Genomic DNA, 20,188 nt, shown 5'->3' with positions numbered 1-20,188 from the left:
ACAGGTGAGGGAGGAGGACAGGTGAGGAGAGGGAGGAGGACAGGAGAGGGAGGAGGACAGGTGAGGAGAGGAGGACAGTTGAGGAGGGGGAGGAGGAGGACAGGTGAGAAGAGGGAGGAGGAAAGGTGAGGAGAAGGAAGGAGGACAGGTGAGGAGAGGGAGGAGGACAGGTGAGGAGAGGGAGGACAGGTGAGGAGAGGGAGGAGGAAAGGTGAGGAGAAGGAGGACAGGAGAGGGAAGAGGACAGGTGAGGAGAGGGAGGAGGACAGGTGAGGAGAAGGAAGGAGGACAGGTGAGGAGAAGGAGGAGGACAGGTGAGGAGAGGGAGGAGGGAAAGGACAGGTGAGGAGGGGGAGGAGGACAGGTGAGGAGGGGGGAGGGCAGGTGAGGAGAGGGAGGAGGACAGGTGAGGAGAGGGAGGAGGACAGGTAAGGAGAGAGAGGAAGACGGGTGAGGAGAGTGAGGGCAGGTGAGGAGAGGGAGGAGGAGGACAGGTGAGGAGAAGGAGGAGGACAGGTGAGGAGAGGGAGGAAGACAGGTGAGGAGAGGGAGGAGGGCAGGTGAGGAGAGGGAGGAGGAGGACAGGTGAGGAAGGAGAGGACAGGTGAGGAGAGGAGGGAGGAGGAGGAGAATGGACAGGTGAGGAGGGGGAGGAAGAGGAGGACAGGTGAGGAGAGGGAGAGGAGGAGAAAGGACAGGTGAAGAGAGGAAGAGAAGAGAGGAGGACAGGTGAGGAAGGAGAGAACAGATGAGGAGGGAGAGGACAGATGAGGAGGGAGAGGACAGGTTTGGATGGAGAGGACAGGTGTGGAGGGAGAGGACAGGTGAGGAGGGGGAGGGAGGAGGAGAGTGGACAGGTGAGGAGAGGGAAGGAGGACAGGTGAGGAGAGGGAAGGAGGACAGGTGAGGAGAGGGAAAGGACAGGTGAGGAGAGGGAGGGGGACAGGTAAGGAGAGGGAGGAGGACAAGTGAGGAGAGGGAGGAGGACAGGTGAGAGGGAGGACAGGTAAGGAGAGGGATGAGGACAGGTGAGGAGAGGAAGGAGGACAGGTGAGGAGAGGGAGGAGGGAAAGGACAGGTGAGGAGAGGGAGGAGGGAAAGGACAGGGGAGGAGGACAGGTGAGGAGAGGGAGAGAAGGGAGGAGGACAGGTGTTGAGGGAGATGACAGGTGTGGAGGGATAGGATAGGTGAAGAGGGGTAGGGAGAGGACAGGTTAAGAGAGGGAGGGAGGACAGGTGAGGAGAGGGAAGAGGACAGGTGAGGAGAGGGAGGAGGACAGGTAAGGAGAGAGAGGAAGACGGGTGAGGAGAGGGAGGGCAGGTGAGGAGAGGGAGGAGGAGGACAGGTGAGGAGAAGGAGGAGGACAGGTGAGGAGAGGGAGGAAGACAGGTGAGGTGAGGGAGGAGGGCAGGTGAGGAGAGGGAGGAGGAGGACAGGTGAGGAGGAGAGAGGAGAGGTGAGGAGGGAGAGGACAGGTGAGGAGGGGGAGGGAGGAGAGGACAGGTGAGGAGGGGGAGGGAGGACAGGTGATGAGAGGGAGAGGAGGAGAAAGGACAGGTGAGGAGAGGAAGAGAAGGGAGGAGGACAGGTGAGGAAGGAGAGGACAGATGAGGAGGGAGAGGACAAGTGTGGAGGGAGAGGACAGGTGAGGAGGGAGAGGACAGGTGAGGAGGGAGAGGGAGGAGGAGGAGGAGAATGGACAGGTGAGGAGGGGGAGAGGAGGAGAAAGGACAGGTGAGGAGAGGGAGGAGGACAGGTGAGGAGAGGGAGGAGGACCGGTGAGGAGAGGGAGGAGGACCGGTGAGGAGAGGGAGGAGGACAGGTGAGGAGAGGGAAGAGGACAGGTGAAGAGAGGGAGGAGGACAGGTGAGGAGAGGGAGGAGGACAGGTAAGGAGAGGGAGGAGGACAGGTAAGGAGAGGGAGGAGGACAGGTGAGGTGAGGGAGGAGGAGAGAGGACAGGTTAGGAGAGGAGGAGAAAGGACAGGTGAGGAGAGGAAGAGAAGGGAGGAGGACATATGAGGAAGGAGAGGACAGGTGAGGAGGGAGAGGACAGGTGAGGAGGGAGTGGACAGGTGAGGTGGGAGAGGACAGGTGAGGAGGGAGAGGACAGGTGAGGAGTGAGAGGACAGGTGAGGAGGGAGAGGACAGGTGAGGAAGGAGAGGACAGGTGTGGAGGGAGTGGACAAGTGAGGTGGGAGAGGACAGGTGAGGAGGGAGAGGACAGGTGAGGAGGGAGAGGACAGGTGAGGAGAAGGAGGAAGGACAGGTGAGGAGAGGGAGGAGGAGGACGACAGGTGAGGAGAAGGAGGAGGAGGACGACAGGTGAGGAGAGGGAGGAGGACGACGACAGGTGAGGAGGAGGAGGAGGGAGGACAGGTGAGAGAGGTGAGGACAGGTGAGGAGGGAGTGGACAGGTGAGGTGGGAGAGGACAGGTGAGGAGGGAGAGGACAGGTGAGGAGTGAGAGGACAGGTGAGGAGGGAGAGGACAGGTGAGGAAGGAGAGGACAGGTGTGGAGGGAGTGGACAAGTGAGGTGGGAGAGGACAGGTGAGGAGGGAGAGGACAGGTGAGGAGAGGGAGGAGGAGGACGACAGGTGAGGAGAAGGAGGAGGAGGACGACAGGTGAGGAGAGGGAGGAGGACGACGACAGGTGATGAGGAGGAGGAGGAGGAGGAGGAGGGAGGACAGGTGAGAGAGGTGAGGACAGGTGAGGAACTAGTTCTAGTTCTAATGTTGTCTCTCTCTTTGGCCCTGGGTCTTTCAGGAGAAGTGTGCTCAGTACTGGCCCAGTGATGGCGCTGTGGTGCACGGAGACATCTCCATCGAGCTGAAGAGAGAAGAAGAGAGCGAGAGCTACACCGTGAGAGAACTGCACGTCACCAACACCAGGGTACGAGAACTACACCGACACTGCACCAGCACTGCACCGACACTACACCAGCACTGCACCGACACTACACCAGCACTGCACCGACACTACACCAGCACTGCACCGACACTACACCAGCACTACACCGACACTACACCAGCACTGCACCGACACTACACCAGCACTGCACCGACACTACACCAGCACTGCACCAGCACTACACCGGCACTGCACCAGCACTGCACCGACACTACACCAGCACTACATTTACACTACACCAGCACTGAACCGACACTACACCAGCACTGCACCGACACTACACCAGCACTGCACCAGCACTGCACCGACACTACACCAGCACTGCACCGACACTACACCAGCACTGCACCGACACTACACCAGCACTGCACCGACACTACACCAGCACTGCACCGACACTACACCAGCACTACACCGACACTACACCAGCACTGCACCGACACTACACCAGCACTGCACCGACACTACACCAGCACTGCACCAGCACTACACCGACACTACACCAGCACTGCACCGACACTACACCAGCAATGCACCGACACTACACCAGCACTGCACCGACACTACACCAGCACTACACCGACACTACACCAGCACTGCACCGACACTACACCAGCACTACACCGACACTACACCAGCACTGCACCGACACTACACCAGCACTACACCGACACTACACCAGCACTGCACCGACACTACACCAGTACTACACCGACACTACACCAGCACTACACCGGCACTGCACCAGCACTGCACCGACACTACACCAGCACTACATTTACACTACACCAACACTGAACCGACACTACACCAGCACTGCACCAGCACTGAACCGACACTACACCAGCACTGCACCGACACTACACCAGCACTACACCAGCACTACACCAGCACTACACCAGCACTGCACCGACACTACACCAGCACTACACCAGCACTGCACCGACACTATACCAGCACTACACCGACACTACACCAGCACTGCACCGACACTACACCAGCACTACACCGACACTACACCAGCACTGCACCGACACTACACCAGCACTGCACCGACACTACACCCTACACCAGCACTGCATCGACACTACACCAGCACTGCACCGACACTACACCAGCACTACACCGACACTACACCAGCACTACACCGACACTACACCAGCACTGCACCGACACTACACCCTACACCAGCACTGCATCGACACTACACCAGCACTGCACCGACACTACACCAGCACTACACCGACACTACACCAGCACTACACCGACACTACACCAGCACTGCACCGCCACTACACCAGCACTGCACCGACACTACACCAGTACTACACCGACACTACACCAGCACTGCACCGACACTACACCAGCACTACACCGGCACTGCACCAGCACTGCACCGACACTACACCAGCACTACATTTACACTACACCAGCACTGAACCGACACTACACCAGCACTGCACCGACACTACACCAGCACTGCACCGACACTACACCAGCACTACACCAGCACTACACCAGCACTACACCAGCACTACACCAGCACTGAACCGACACTACACCAGCACTACACCAGCACTGCACCAGCACTGCACCGACACTACACCGACACTGCACCAGCACTACACTAGCACTGCACCGACACTACACCAGCACTACTCCGACGCTGCACCGGCACTACACCTACACTACACCGGCACTACACCAGCACTGAACCAACACTACACCAGCACTGCACCGACACTACACCAGCACTACACCAGCACTACACCGACACTACACCGGCCCTGCACCGACACTACACCAGCACTACACCAGCACTGCACCGACACTACACCGACACTACACCAGCACTACACTACACCAGCACTACACCAGCACTACACCAGCACTGCACTACACCAGCACTACACCAGCACTACACCAGCACTACACCAGCACTGCACCGAAACCAGGCTTTCAGCTAGGATTTGAAAACACCCGTCCAACCGGGGGCTTTAAAAAATTTCGATGGAAAGCCAATATGTGTTTCACGACCTTTTTCGACGGTTTTACTAAATAAAGCGGCGCTTTTAACGCCGAGGCGATCTAGAGCGGCGCCCGCACGCCTCTCGTATCATATTGACTTTTCATACTCTGGCGCCGCCTGCGCCTCTCGGCCGTGCGGATCACACTCTGACACTGAGGAGCGGCGTATTGCGCCGTATTTTACATGGTATTTGGCCGTGGAGGTTCGGCATTTTCCAGACCACGGCTCGGCAGCCAATCAGAGCTAAGCACACAAACTTTGTCGACCAATCAGCCCGCAGCATGCAAATTTTCACTTGTAAACACTCAAATGTCATGGTGCGGACCACGGTGGACTATCGTCAAACGCTTCCCAGCCCGATTTAAAAACGTTTCTAAAATGTATTAATTAAAAATTACACCGTCCTTGCCCTCGAAAATGTCCGTCCACATGTCGAGATACCCCGTCCAAAAGACGGGAAGACGGCCCTCTAGCTAAAAGCCTGACTGACACTACACCAGCACTACACCGACACTGCACCAGCACTACACCGACACTGCACCAGCACTACACCGACACTGCACCAGCACTACACCGACACTGCACTGACACTACACCAGCACTACACCAGCACTACACCAACACTGCACCAGCACTACACCGACACTACACCAACACTACACCAACACTACACCAGCACTACTTCGACACTACACCGACACTGCACCAGCACTACACCCACACTACACCCACACTGCACCCACACTGCACCAGCACTGCACTGACACTGCACCAGCACTACACCGACACTGCACCAGCACTACACCGACACTGCACCAGCACTACACCGACACTGCACCAGCACTACACCGACACTGCACCAGCACTACACCGACACTGCACCAGCACTACACCGACACTGCACTGACACTACACCAGCACTACACCAGCACTACACCAACACTGCACCAGCACTACACCGACACTACACCAACACTACACCAGCACTACACCGACACTGCACCAGCACTACTTCGACACTACACCGACACTGCACCAGCACTACACCCACACTACACCCACACTGCACCCACACTGCACCAGCACTGCACTGACACTGCACCAGCACTACACCCACACTGCACCAACACTGCACCAGCACTACACCGACACTGCACTGACACTGCACCAGCACTACACCAGCACTACACCCACACTACACCAACACTGCACCAGCACTGCACCAGCACTACACCAGCACTACACCCACACTACACCAACACTGCACCAGCACTACACCAGCACTACACCAGCACTACACCAGCACTACACCCACACTACACCAACACTGCACCGACACTACACCAGCACTACACCAGCACTACACCAGCACTACACCAACACTGCACCAACACTGCACCAGCACTACACCGACACTGCACCGACACTACACCAGCACTACACCAACACTGCACTGACACTGCACCAGCACTACACCCACACTACACCAGCACTACACCAGCACTACACCCACACTGCACCAACACTGCACCAGCAATACACCAGCACTACACCAGCACTACACCAACACTGCACCAACACTGCACCAGCACTACACCGACACTGCACTGACACTGCACCAGCACTACACCCACACTGCACCGACACTACACCAGCACTACACCGACACTGCACTGACACTGCACCAGCACTACACCCACACTGCACCCACACTGCACCGACACTACACCAGCACTACACCCACACTGTACCGACACTACACCAGCACTGCACTGACACTGCACCAGCACTACACCCACACTGCACCGACACTACACCAGCACTACACCCACACTACACGGACACTGCACCAGCAGGAGGCGACTAAAGAGCCAGCGGCGAAGGCTAAACTCACTGTGATGGTGTCACCGTGGTGTCACAGTGTTCTGACTCACATGAATGAGGTCCTTGGATTAGTCTAAAGTTCAGAGGTCAGTCTCAGATGTTGCCGGGTTAAAACGTTTTTGTTTTAAACGTGGCTTTGCAGGAGAACAAGGCTCGAGCGGTGCGGCAGTTCCACTTTCACGGTTGGCCTGAGATCGGAATCCCGACCGACGGAAAAGGAATGATTAACATCATCGCCGCCGTTCAGAAACAACAGCAGCAGTCAGGCAACCATCCAATCACAGTGCACTGCAGGTACTAATACTACAAATACTACCACCAACCTTTCACTGTGTACTGCAAATACCCTGTTCTGTTACAGTGTTTCCTTCATAAATCTGACCTAAATCCTCCTGAGGTCGATCTGAGCAAGTCACAAAAAGACATTTAGTACTTCCAGTGTGTGTGTGTGCGTGAGGGGCGTGGCTAAAGCTAGTGTGTGTGAGGGGCGTGGCTAAAGCTAGTGTGCGTGAGGGGCGTGGCTAAAGCTAGTGTGTGTGAGGGGCGTGGCTAAAGCTAGTGTGCGTGAGGGGCGTGGCTAAAGCTAGTGTGCGTGAGGGGCGTGGCTAAAGCTAGTGTGTGAGGGGCGTGGCTAAAGCTAGTGTGTGTGAGGGGCGTGGCTAAAGCTAGTGTGTGTGAGGGGCGTGGCTAAAGCTAGTGTGCGTGAGGGGCGTGGCTAAAGCTAGTGTGTGTGAGGGGCGTGGCTAAAGCTAGTGTGTGTGAAGGGCGTGGCTAAAGCTAGTGTGTGTGAGGGGCGTGGCTAAAGCTAGTGTGCGTGAGGGGCGTGGCTAAAGCTAGTGTGCGTGAGGGGCGTGGCTAAAGCTAGTGTGTGTGAGGGGCGTGGCTAAAGCTAGTGCCTGTGAGGGGCGTGGCTAAAGCTAGTGAGTGTGAGGGGCGTGGCTAAAGCTAGTGCCTGTGAGGGGCGTGGCTAAAGCTAGTGTGTGTGAGGAGCGTGGCTAAAGCTAGTGTGTGTGAGGAGCGTGGCTAAAGCTAGTGTGTGTGAGGGGCGTGGCTAAAGCTAGTGCCTGTGAGGGGCGTGGCTAAAGCTAGTGAGTGTGAGGGGCGTGGCTAAAGCTAGTGTGTGTGAGGAGCGTGGCTAAAGCTAGTGTGTGTGAGGAGCGTGGCTAAAGCTAGTGTGTGTGAGGAGCGTGGCTAAAGCTAGCGTGTGGCCATAAACGGGAAACCGCTGTTGCTAGCTAGCTTTGCTAGCTTTATGTTGTTTAGGCTCGACATATAAGTTGGCATCAGTGGAAAAACGTTCCTCTGATGTCCTGACGTGCTCCTGACGTTTTCCTGACGTTTTCCTGACGTTTTCCTGACGTTTTCCTGACGTTTTCCTGACGTTTTCCTGACGTTTTCCTGACGTTCCTCTGACGTTTTCCTGATGTTCCTCTGACGTTCCCCTGACGTTCTCCTGACGTTCTCCTGACGTTCTCCTGACGTTCTCCTGACGTTCTCCTCTGGTTCTCCTCTGGTTCTCCTCTGGTTCTAGCGCTGGAGCCGGCAGGACAGGGACGTTCTGCGCTCTCAGCACAGTGCTGGAGCGGGTGAAAGCTGAGGGGATCCTGGACGTGTTCCAGACGGTGAAGAGCCTGCGCCTGCAGAGGCCCCACATGGTCCAGACACTGGTGAGAACCTGCTCCTGCTCCAGATGTTCCACACCTTCCACTTCATCTGCTCCTCTGTGTTTCAGGAGCAGTACGAGTTCTGCTACAAAGTGGTTCAGGAGTACATCGACGCCTTCTCCGACTACGCCAACTTCAAATAGAACTCCAGATACTCCAGATACTCCACAGATACTTCAGACAGTCCAGATACTCCACGGATACTCCAGATACTCCAGATACTCCACAGATACTCCAGATACTCCACAGATACTTCAGATACTCCACAGATACTTCAGACAGTCCAGATACTCCACAGATACTCCAGATACTCCACAGATACTCCACAGATACTCCACAGATACTCCAAAAATACTCCACAAATACTTATAATATTACTACTACACAACTTCCACACGTTCACTGGACCCTTTTCTGTGGAACATCCTCGCACCAAGTCCAGACCGGGATCATCCGGACACAAAGTGGTCCAGAGTCCGGGTCCAGACCAGGATCTAAACCAGGATGAGACTGAAACCCGGACCAGGACCTGGACTCGGACCTGGACTCTGACTCGGACCTGGACTCGGACCTGGACCTGGACCTGGACCTGGACCTGGACCTGGACCTGGTCTCGGACCTGGACCTGGACTCGGACCTGGACCTGGACTCGGACCTGGACCTGGACCTGGACTCGGACTCGGACCTGGACCTGGACCTGAACTCGGACCTGGACCTGACCTGGACCTGGACTCGGACCTGGACCTGGACCTGGACTCGGACCTGGACCCGGACCTGGACCTGGACTCGGACCTGGACCTGGACCTGGACCTGGACTCGGACCTGGACCTGGACCTGGACCTGGACTCGGACCTGAACTCGGACCTGAACTCGGACCTGGACCTGGACCTGGACCTGGACTCGGACCTGGACCTGGACCTGGACCTGGACCTGGACCTGGACCTGGACCTGGACCTGGACCTGGACTCGGACCTGGACCTGGACTCGGACCTGGACCTGGACCTGGACCTGAACTCGGACCTGGACCTGACCTGGACCTGGTCTCGGACCTGGACTCGGACCTGGACCTGGACTCGGACCTGTACTCGGACCTGGACTCGGACCTGGACCTGGACCTGGACCTGGACCTGGACTCAGACCTGGACCTGGACCTGGACTCGGACCTGGACCTGGACTCAGACCTGGACCTGGACCTGGACTCGGACCTGGACCTGGACTCAGACCTGGACCTGGACCTGGACCTGGACCTGGACCTGGACCTGGACTCGGACCTGGACTCGGACCTGGACCTGGACTCAGACCTGGACCTGGACTCAGACCTGGACCTGGACCTGGACCTGGACCTGGACCTGGACCTGGACCTGGACCTGGACTCAGACCTGGACCTGGACCTGGACCTGGACCTGGACTCGGAGCTGGAGCTGGAGCTGGTTCTGGACTGAAGCGTTGCCTTGGTGAATATTTTGTAATATTGTTGATATTTTCTTGACTCCTCGTGTACAAACGCCGTTACATTTACTCTTTGACTTTGCTTCTTTTGCTTCTGTATTTTATAAATGTATAAATATATGGGATTATTATTATTCTGGGGTTTCGGGACAAACGCACGACAGAACAAAACCATGTCCCGAGTTTTAAACTGATTAGAACTTTTAAAAAGCCACATTCCTCATTATTTCAGACGTGTTTTGGGCTATTTATTTTTGTCGTTTTATTCCAGGACAAAAGACGTTTCTGAAGCTGTTTGTGTTTGTCACTTTATCAGAGTCACATTTCTTTTGATATTTAATCCAAACTCTTTAAAAGTGAAAGAACAAAAACATTTGTATTTAAATGTCAGACTTTTTTGCCTCTGGAACTTTGAACATTCTGTCACAAAAGCTGCACTGCGGAGCTTTTCTGGTGCTCGTTGCTATGGAGACGTTGCCTGTTGTTAATGACACGTGACTAAAACACACTAAACACAAGTATATTTCAGTCAAGTATTTTATTTGTGTAAAGTTTGTAATTGTACTTCCTGGTTGGACGTGAGCACAAATGACAGAGGTCATTCCACAGCTGTTACCATAGCAACCAGACTGTAAACAAGACAAACTCCACATCAATGACACACAATAAGACCATAAAACACCTTTATTTAGTCCAACCATGTGTCGCACACTGATGACATCACACTGATGACGTCACACGGATGACATCACACTGATGACGTCACACTGATGACGTCACACTGATGACGTCACACTGATGACGTCACACTGATGACGTCACACTGATGGCGTCACACTGATGGCGTCACACTGATGGCGTCACACTGATGATGTCACACTGATGACGTCACACTGATGACGTCACACTGATGACGTCACACTGATGACGTCACACTGATGACATCATCAGTGTGACGTCACACTGATGACGTCACACTGATGACGTCACACTGATGACGTCACAATGATGACGTCACACTGATGACATCATCAGTATGACGTCACACTGATGACATCATCAGTGTGACATCACACTGATGACGTCACACTGATGACGTCACAGAGGATTCAGCTCCACTTCCTGTCATTTTAAACTCTGATTCCTCGTCACAAACTGCACCTTAACAGAAGTGAAACTGTGATACATCTTTAGCACAGATGCCCTCCCACCAAACGGAGTCAGACAAACAGAACCTGAGACTTTAAAGTGGCGTTTGGAACATTTGTGTTTCTCGTATTCCAGTTTTAATTAAACAAAACAAATGCCCATCACGAGCTCTGTGTGGAACAGTCTCAAAGTGACAACATCTCCATGGCGACGAGCAGATGCAGAACCTCCAGCAGAAAAGTTACGTGGTGCCCCTTTACTACGGGATCTTTGATTCAGTCCACGTTTTCATTTAGGACCAAAATAAGACAAAACAGTGTTTCCCCTGTGCGCAGGCCCCTCCCCCTCCGTGCAGGCCCCTCCCCTTGAGCTGCCACGCCTTGTTCCTGTAGATGAAGCGTGTGTTTGAATGTCACTACAATATGAATTAGACCCATTGGGTCCGGGCCGGGTCCGGTCCGGGTCTGAGTGGCAGCTCTGATGAACATTCCTGACTCTGATATTTTGTGCCCAAACATTCTTTTGGTGCCATTTTATTTCGATTGTTTCCTTTTACCTTTTGTTCTTGGTCAAACTGAATGTCCTGGACTGGAGAATGTGACTTTGATCCTGCTTTAGGCCCCAAGCAGCAAGCCCCTCCCCCTGTGCCAAACACAGCCCCGCCCACAACAACAACAACAACAACCAAAGAGAAAAAGTGCCTCACAGAAAAGATCCAACCAAAATTTGACCAAAAGAATGAACTGAAACTTAATCGGAATTTTAGAGTTTCATTTATAAATCCTGGACTCGTCTAAACCGGGTCTAAACCGGGTCTACACCGGGTCTACACCGGGTCTACACCGGGTCTACACCGGGTCTACACCGGGTCTGAACCGGGTCTACACCGGGTCTACACCGGGTCTGAACCAGGTCTCTGAATGTTGTACTTTTATTTAGGACCAAAATTGATTTTAACAATGTTTAAACCGACTTTTTATCATTTTGTCCCTGATCTTCCAGTCGAATCTCTTAAACACGACAATTATGACTGTGACGGACCAGGAACAGGACTGGACCAGGACCGGGACAAGGACTGGGTTTGGACCAGGACCAGGACCAGGACTGGAACAGGACCGGGACAAGGACTGGGTTTGGACCATTTCGTCTTAAATGTTTGAATATTGTGTATATACTTCTGTAAATGACATAAAGGCCTTTTTAAGTCGCTGTTCAGTGAAATAAAACGCTTGACATTTTACATCTGTTTCTGTGTGATTATGACATGTGACCACAAAGGGCAGTGGCAGAGTGGTTAGCACTTGGTTCTTTCACAAAAACGATTGTGCTCTCTGGGATGAATGATTCTGAAGGTCGTATGTGATGACCTTTTCCCTGCTGCCGGGAGTATGTTCCAAAGGTATCCAATGATTGTGTCCATGGCAGGAGTTCTGAGGCCCAAATACAGAGTCCCGAGTCCTCTGCCTCCTGCTGCCACATCCTCTCCAACAGTCTGTCTCCTGCTGTCACATCCTCTCCAACAGTCTGTCTCCTGCTGCCACATCCTCTCCAACAAGTCTGCCTCCTGCTGCCACATCCTCTCCAACAAGTCTGCCTCCTGCTGCCACATCCTCTCCAACAGTCTGTCTCCTGCTGCCACATCCTCTCCAACAGTTGGTCTCCTGCTGCCACATCCTCTCCAACAGTCTGTCTCCTGCTGCCACATCCTCTCCAACAGTCTGCCTCCTGCTGCCACATCCTCTGCAACAGTTTGTCTCCTGCTGCCACATCCTCTCCAACAGTTTGTCTCCTGCTGCCACATCCTCTCCAACTGTCTGCCTCCTGCTGCCACATCCTCTCCAACAGTTTGTCTCCTGCTGCCACATCCTCTCCAACAGTCTGCCTCCTGCTGCCACATCCTCTCCAACAGTTTGTCTCCTGCTGCCACATCCTCTCCAACAGTCTGCCTTCTGCTGCCACATCCTCTCCAACAGTCTGCCTCCTGCTGCCACATCCTCTCCAACAGTCTGCCTCCTGCTGCCACATCTTCTCCAACAGTCTGCCTCCTGCTGCCACATCCTCTCCAACAGTCTGCCTCCTGCTGCCACATCCTCTCCAACAGTCTGCCTCCTGCTGCCACATCTTCTCCAACAGTCTGCCTCCTGCTGCCACATCTTCTCCAACAGTCTGCCTCCTGCTGCCACATCTTCTCCAACAGTCTGCCTCCTGCTGCCACATCTTCTCCAACAGTCTGTCTCCTGCTGCCACATCCTCTCCAACAAGTCTGCCTCCTGCTGCCACATCCTCTCCAACAAGTCTGTCTCCTGCTGCCACATCCTCTCCAACAGTCTGCCTCCTGCTGCCACATCCTCTCCAACAGTCTGTCTCCTGCTGCCACATCCTCTCCAACAGTCTGTCTCCTGCTGCCACATCCTCTCCAACAAGTCTGCCTCCTGCTGCCACATCCTCTCCAACAAGTCTGCCTCCTGCTGCCACATCCTCTCCAACAGTCTGCCTCCTGCTGCCACATCCTCTCCAACAGTTTGTCTCCTGCTGCCACATCCTCTCCAACAGTTTGTCTCCTGCTGCCACATCCTCTCCAACTGTCTGCCTCCTGCTGCCACATCCTCTCAAACAGTCTGCCTCCTGCTGCCACATCCTCTCCAACAGTCTGCCTCCTGCTGCAACATCTTCTCCAACAGTCTGCCTCCTGCTGCCACATATTCTCCAACAGTCTGCCTCCTGCTGCCACATCCTCTCCAACAGTCTGCCTCCTGCTGCCACATCTTCTCCAACAGTCTGCCTCCTGCTGCCACATCCTCTCCAACAGTCTGCCTCCTGCTGCCACATCCTCTCCAACAGTCTGCCTCCTGCTGCCACATCCTCTCAAACAGTCTGCCTCCTGCTGCCACATCCTCTCCAACAGTCTGCCTCCTGCTGCCACATCCTCTCCAACAGTCTGCCTCCTGCTGCCACATCCTCTCCAACAGTCTGCCTCCTGCTGCCATATCCTCTCCAACAGTCTGCCTCCTGCTGCCACATCTTCTCCAACAGTCTGCCTCCTGCTGCCACATCCTCTCCAACAGTCTGTTTCCTGCTGTCACATCCTCTCCAACAGTCTGCCTCCTGCTGCCACATCCTCTCCAACAGTGCCTCCTGCTGCCACATCCTCTCCAACAGTCTGTCTCCTGCTGTCACATCCTCTCCAACAGTCTACCTCCTGCTGCCACATCCTCTCCAACAAATCTGCCTCCTGCTGCCACATCCTCTCCAACAGTCTGCCTCCTGCTGCCACATCCTCTCCAATAGTCTGTCTCCTGCTGCCACATCCTCTCCAACAGTCTGTCTCCTGCTGCCACATCCTCTCCAACAGTCTGCCTCCTGCTGCCACATCCTCTCCAACAGTCTGCCTCCTGCTGCCACATCCTCTCCAACAGTCTGCCTCCTGCTGCCACATCCTCTCCAACAGTCTGCCTCCTGCTGCCACATCCTCTCCAACAGTCTGCCTCCTGCTGCCACATCTTCTCCAACAGTCTGCCTCCTGCTGCCACATCCTCTCCGACAGTCTGTCTCCTGCTGCCACATCCTCTCCAACAGTCTGCCTCCTGCTGCCACATCCTCTCCAATAGTCTGTCTCCTGCTGCCACATCCTCTCCAACAGTCTGCCTCCTGCTGCCACATCCTCTCCAACAGTCTGCCTCCTGCTGCCACATCCTCTCCAACAGTCTGTCTCCTGCTGCCACATCCTCTCCAACAAGTCTGCCTCCTGCTGCCACATCCTCTCCAACAAGTCTGCCTCCTGCTGCCACATCCTCTCCAACAGTCTGTCTCCTGCTGCCACATCCTCTCCAACAGTTGGTCTCCTGCTGCCACATCCTCTCCAACAGTCTTTCTTCTGCTGCCACATCCTCTCCAACAGTCTGCCTCCTGCTGCCACATCCTCTCCAACAGTTTGTCTCCTGCTGCCACATCCTCTGCAACAGTTTGTCTCCTGCTGCCACATCCTCTCCAACTGTCTGCCTCCTGCTGCCACATCCTCTCCAACAGTTTGTCTCCTTCTGCCACATCCTCTCCAACAGTCTGCCTTCTGCTGCCACATCCTCTCCAACAGTCTGCCTCCTGCTGCCACATCCTCTCCAACAGTCTGCCTCCTGCTGCCACATCTTCTCCAACAGTCTGCCTCCTGCTGCCACATCTTCTCCAACAGTCTGCCTCCTGCTGCCACATCCTCTCCAACAGTCTGCCTCCTGCTGCCACATCCTCTCCAACAGTCTACCTCCTGCTGCCACATCCTCTCCAACAAATCTGCCTCCTGCTGCCACATCCTCTCCAACAGTCTGCCTCCTGCTGCCACATCCTCTCCAATAGTCTGTCTCCTGCTGCCACATCCTCTCCAACAGTCTGTCCCCTGCTGCCACATCCTCTCCAACAGTCTGCCTCCTGCTGCCACATCCTCTCCAACAGTCTGCCTCCTGCTGCCACATCTTCAACAGTCTGCCTCCTGCTGCCACATCCTCTCCAACAGTCTGCCTCCTGCTGCCACATCCTCTCCAACAGTCTGTCTCCTGCTGCCACATCCTCTCCAACAGTCTGCCTCCTGCTGCCACATGCTCTCCAACAGTCTGCCTCCTGCTGCCACATCTTCAACAGTCTGCCTCCTGCTGTCATATCCTCTCCAACAGTCTGCCTCCTGCTCCCACATCCTCTCCAACAGTCTGCCTCCTGCTGCCACATCCTCTCCAACAGTCTGCCTCCTGCTGCCACATCTTCTCCAACAGTCTGCCTCCTGCTGCCACATCTTCTCCAACAGTCTGCCTCCTGCTGCCACATCCTCTCCAACAGTCTGCCCCCTGCTGCCACATCCTCTCCAACAGTCTGCCTCCTGCTGCCACATCCTCTCCAACAGTCTGTCTCCTGCTGCCACATCCTCTCCAACAGTCTGCCTCCTGCTGCCACATCCTCTCCAACAGTCTGCCTCCTGCTGCCACATCTTCTCCAACAGTCTGCCTCCTGCTGCCACATCCTCTCCAACAGTCTGTTTCCTGCTGTCACATCCTCTCCAACAGTCTGCCTCCTGCTGCCACATCCTCTCCAACAGTCTGCCTCCTGCTGCCAAATCCTCTCCAACAGTCTGCCTCCTGCTGCCAAATCCTCTCCAACAGTCTGCCTCCTGCTGCCACATCCTCTCCAACAGTCTGTCTCCTGCTGCCACATCCTCTCCAACAGTCTGCCTCCTGCTGCCACATCCTCTCCAACAGTCTGCCTCCTGCTGCCACATCCTCTCCAACAAGTCTGCCTCCTGCTGCCACATCCTCTCCAACAGTCTGCCTCCTGCTGCCACATCCTCTCCAACAGTCTGCCTCCAGCTGCCACATCCTCTCCAACAGTCTGCCTCCTGCTGCCACATCCTCTCCAACAGTCTGCCTCCTGCTGTCACATCCTCTCCAACAGTCTGCCTCCTGCTGCCACATCCTCTCCAACAAGTCTGCCTCCTACTGCCACATCCTCTCCAACAAGTCTGCCTCCTGCTGCCACATCCTCTCCAACAGTCTGTCTCCTGCTGCCACATCCTCTCCAACAGTTGGTCTCCTGCTGCCACATCCTCTCCAACAGTCTGTCTCCTGCTGCCACATCCTCTCCAACAGTTTGTCTCCTGCTGCCACATCCTCTCCAACAGTCTGTCTCCTGCTGCCACATCCTCTCCAACAGTCTGTCTCCTGCTGCCACATCCTCTCCAACAAGTCTGCCTCCTGCTGCCACATCCTCTCCAACAAGTCTGCCTCCTGCTGCCACATCCTCTCCAACAGTCTGCCTCCTGCTGCCACATCCTCTCCAACAGTTTGTCTCCTGCTGCCACATCCTCTCCAACAGTTTGTCTCCTGCTGCCACATCCTCTCCAACTGTCTGCCTCCTGCTGCCACATCCTCTCAAACAGTCTGCCTCCTGCTGCCACATCCTCTCCAACAGTCTGCCTCCTGCTGCAACATCTTCTCCAAGTCTGCCTCCTGCTGCCACATATTCTCCAACAGTCTGCCTCCTGCTGCCACATCCTCTCCAACAGTCTGCCTCCTGCTGCCACATCTTCTCCAACAGTCTGCCTCCTGCTGCCACATCCTCTCCAACAGTCTGCCTCCTGCTGCCACATCCTCTCCAACAGTCTGCCTCCTGCTGCCACATCCTCTCAAACAGTCTGCCTCCTGCTGCCACATCCTCTCCAACAGTCTGCCTCCTGCTGCCACATCCTCTCCAACAGTCTGCCTCCTGCTGCCACATCCTCTCCAACAGTCTGCCTCCTGCTGCCATATCCTCTCCAACAGTCTGCCTCCTGCTGCCACATCTTCTCCAACAGTCTGCCTCCTGCTGCCACATCCTCTCCAACAGTCTGTTTCCTGCTGTCACATCCTCTCCAACAGTCTGCCTCCTGCTGCCACATCCTCTCCAACAGTGCCTCCTGCTGCCACATCCTCTCCAACAGTCTGTCTCCTGCTGTCACATCCTCTCCAACAGTCTACCTCCTGCTGCCACATCCTCTCCAACAAATCTGCCTCCTGCTGCCACATCCTCTCCAACAGTCTGCCTCCTGCTGCCACATCCTCTCCAATAGTCTGTCTCCTGCTGCCACATCCTCTCCAACAGTCTGTCTCCTGCTGCCACATCCTCTCCAACAGTCTGCCTCCTGCTGCCACATCCTCTCCAACAGTCTGCCTCCTGCTGCCACATCCTCTCCAACAGTCTGCCTCCTGCTGCCACATCCTCTCCAACAGTCTGCCTCCTGCTGCCACATCCTCTCCAACAGTCTGCCTCCTGCTGCCACATCTTCTCCAACAGTCTGCCTCCTGCTGCCACATCCTCTCCGACAGTCTGTCTCCTGCTGCCACATCCTCTCCGACAGTCTGCCTCCTGCTGCCACATCCTCTCCAATAGTCTGTCTCCTGCTGCCACATCCTCTCCAACAGTCTGCCTCCTGCTGCCACATCCTCTCCAACAGTCTGCCTCCTGCTGCCACATCCTCTCCAACAGTCTGTCTCCTGCTGCCACATCCTCTCCAACAAGTCTGCCTCCTGCTGCCACATCCTCTCCAACAAGTCTGCCTCCTGCTGCCACATCCTCTCCAACAGTCTGTCTCCTGCTGCCACATCCTCTCCAACAGTTGGTCTCCTGCTGCCACATCCTCTCCAACAGTCTTTCTTCTGCTGCCACATCCTCTCCAACAGTCTGCCTCCTGCTGCCACATCCTCTCCAACAGTTTGTCTCCTGCTGCCACATCCTCTGCAACAGTTTGTCTCCTGCTGCCACATCCTCTCCAACTGTCTGCCTCCTGCTGCCACATCCTCTCCAACAGTTTGTCTCCTTCTGCCACATCCTCTCCAACAGTCTGCCTTCTGCTGCCACATCCTCTCCAACAGTCTGCCTCCTGCTGCCACATCCTCTCCAACAGTCTGCCTCCTGCTGCCACATCTTCTCCAACAGTCTGCCTCCTGCTGCCACATCTTCTCCAACAGTCTGCCTCCTGCTGCCACATCCTCTCCAACAGTCTGCCTCCTGCTGCCACATCCTCTCCAACAGTCTGCCTCCTGCTGCCACATCCTCTCCAACAGTCTGCCTCCTGCTGCCACATCTTCTCCAACAGTCTGCCTCCAGCTGCCACATCCTCTCCAACAGTCAGCCTCCTGCTGCCACATCCTCTCCAACAGTCTGCCTCCTGCTGCCACATCTTCTCCAACAGTCCGTCTCCTGCTGCCACATCCTCTCCAACAGTCTGCCTCCTGCTGCCACATCCTCTCCAACAGTCTGCCTCCTGCTGTCACATCCTCTCCAACAGTCTGCCTCCTGCTGCCACATCCTCTCCAACAGTCTGCCTCCTGCTGTCACATCCTCTCAAACAGTCTGCCTCCTGCTGCCACATCCTCTCCAACAGTCTGTCTCCTGCTGCCACATCCTCTCCAACAGTCTGCCTCCTGCTGCCACATCCTCTCAAACAGTCTGCCTCCTGCTGCCATATCCTCTCCAACAGTCTGTCTCCTGCTGCCACATCCTCTCCAACAGTCTGCCTCCTGCTGCCACATCTTCTCCAACAGTCTGCCTCCTGCTGCCACATCCTCTCCAACAGTCTGTTTCCTGCTGTCACATCCTCTCCAACAGTCTACCTCCTGCTGCCACATCCTCTCCAACAAATCTGCCTCCTGCTGCCACATCCTCTCCAACAGTCTGCCTCCTGCTGCCACATCCTCTCCAATAGTCTGTCTCCTGCTGCCACATCCTCTCCAACAGTCTGTCCCCTGCTGCCACATCCTCTCCAACAGTCTGCCTCCTGCTGCCACATCCTCTCCAACAGTCTGCCTCCTGCTGCCACATCTTCAACAGTCTGCCTCCTGCTGCCACATCCTCTCCAACAGTCTGCCTCCTGCTGCCACATCCTCTCCAACAGTCTGTCTCCTGCTGCCACATCCTCTCCAACAGTCTGCCTCCTGCTGCCACATGCTCTCCAACAGTCTGCCTCCTGCTGCCACATCTTCAACAGTCTGCCTCCTGCTGTCATATCCTCTCCAACAGTCTGCCTCCTGCTCCCACATCCTCTCCAACAGTCTGCCTCCTGCTGCCACATCCTCTCCAACAGTCTGCCTCCTGCTGCCACATCTTCTCCAACAGTCTGCCTCCTGCTGCCACATCTTCTCCAACAGTCTGCCTCCTGCTGCCACATCCTCTCCAACAGTCTGCCTCCTGCTGCCACATCCTCTCCAACAGTCTGCCTCCTGCTGCCACATCCTCTCCAACAGTCTGTCTCCTGCTGCCACATCCTCTCCAACAGTCTGCCTCCTGCTGCCACATCCTCTCCAACAGTCTGCCTCCTGCTGCCACATCTTCTCCAACAGTCTGCCTCCTGCTGCCACATCCTCTCCAACAGTCTGTTTCCTGCTGTCACATCCTCTCCAACAGTCTGCCTCCTGCTGCCACATCCTCTCCAACAGTCTGCCTCCTGCTGCCAAATCCTCTCCAACAGTCTGCCTCCTGCTGCCAAATCCTCTCCAACAGTCTGCCTCCTGCTGCCACATCCTCTCCAACAGTCTGTCTCCTGCTGCCACATCCTCTCCAACAGTCTGCCTCCTGCTGCCACATCCTCTC

General features: G+C 55.4%; 1 protein-coding gene across 2 annotated transcripts in view; it reads left to right on the top strand.

The window, feature by feature from the left end:
- The window catches only part of ptpra (protein tyrosine phosphatase receptor type A), a 46,986-nt gene extending 37,787 nt beyond the window's left edge, over positions 1-9,199 (top strand). Inside the window, exons 18-21 of one of the 2 annotated variants that reach the window (XM_072459526.1) lie at positions 2,768-2,893; positions 6,967-7,118; positions 8,356-8,491; positions 8,557-9,199. In XM_072459526.1, the coding sequence (XP_072315627.1) occupies positions 2,768-2,893; positions 6,967-7,118; positions 8,356-8,491; positions 8,557-8,631 (489 nt within the window). In that variant the 3' untranslated portion in view covers positions 8,632-9,199. The remainder of the gene's footprint in view (positions 1-2,767; positions 2,894-6,966; positions 7,119-8,355; positions 8,492-8,556) is intronic. The other variant, XM_072459525.1, reaches the window with a different exon arrangement.
- The last annotated feature ends 10,989 nt before the right edge of the window (positions 9,200-20,188 follow it).

The sequence above is a fragment of the Eucyclogobius newberryi genome, unplaced genomic scaffold (assembly GCF_026437365.1).
Source record: "Eucyclogobius newberryi isolate DKJ021-1_F unplaced genomic scaffold, fEucNew1.0.hap1 SCAF_23, whole genome shotgun sequence".
NCBI lineage: Eukaryota > Metazoa > Chordata > Actinopteri > Gobiiformes > Gobiidae > Eucyclogobius > Eucyclogobius newberryi.
The sequence above is the reverse complement of the archived record's forward strand: the minus strand, read 5'-3'. Positions and strand labels throughout refer to the sequence as shown.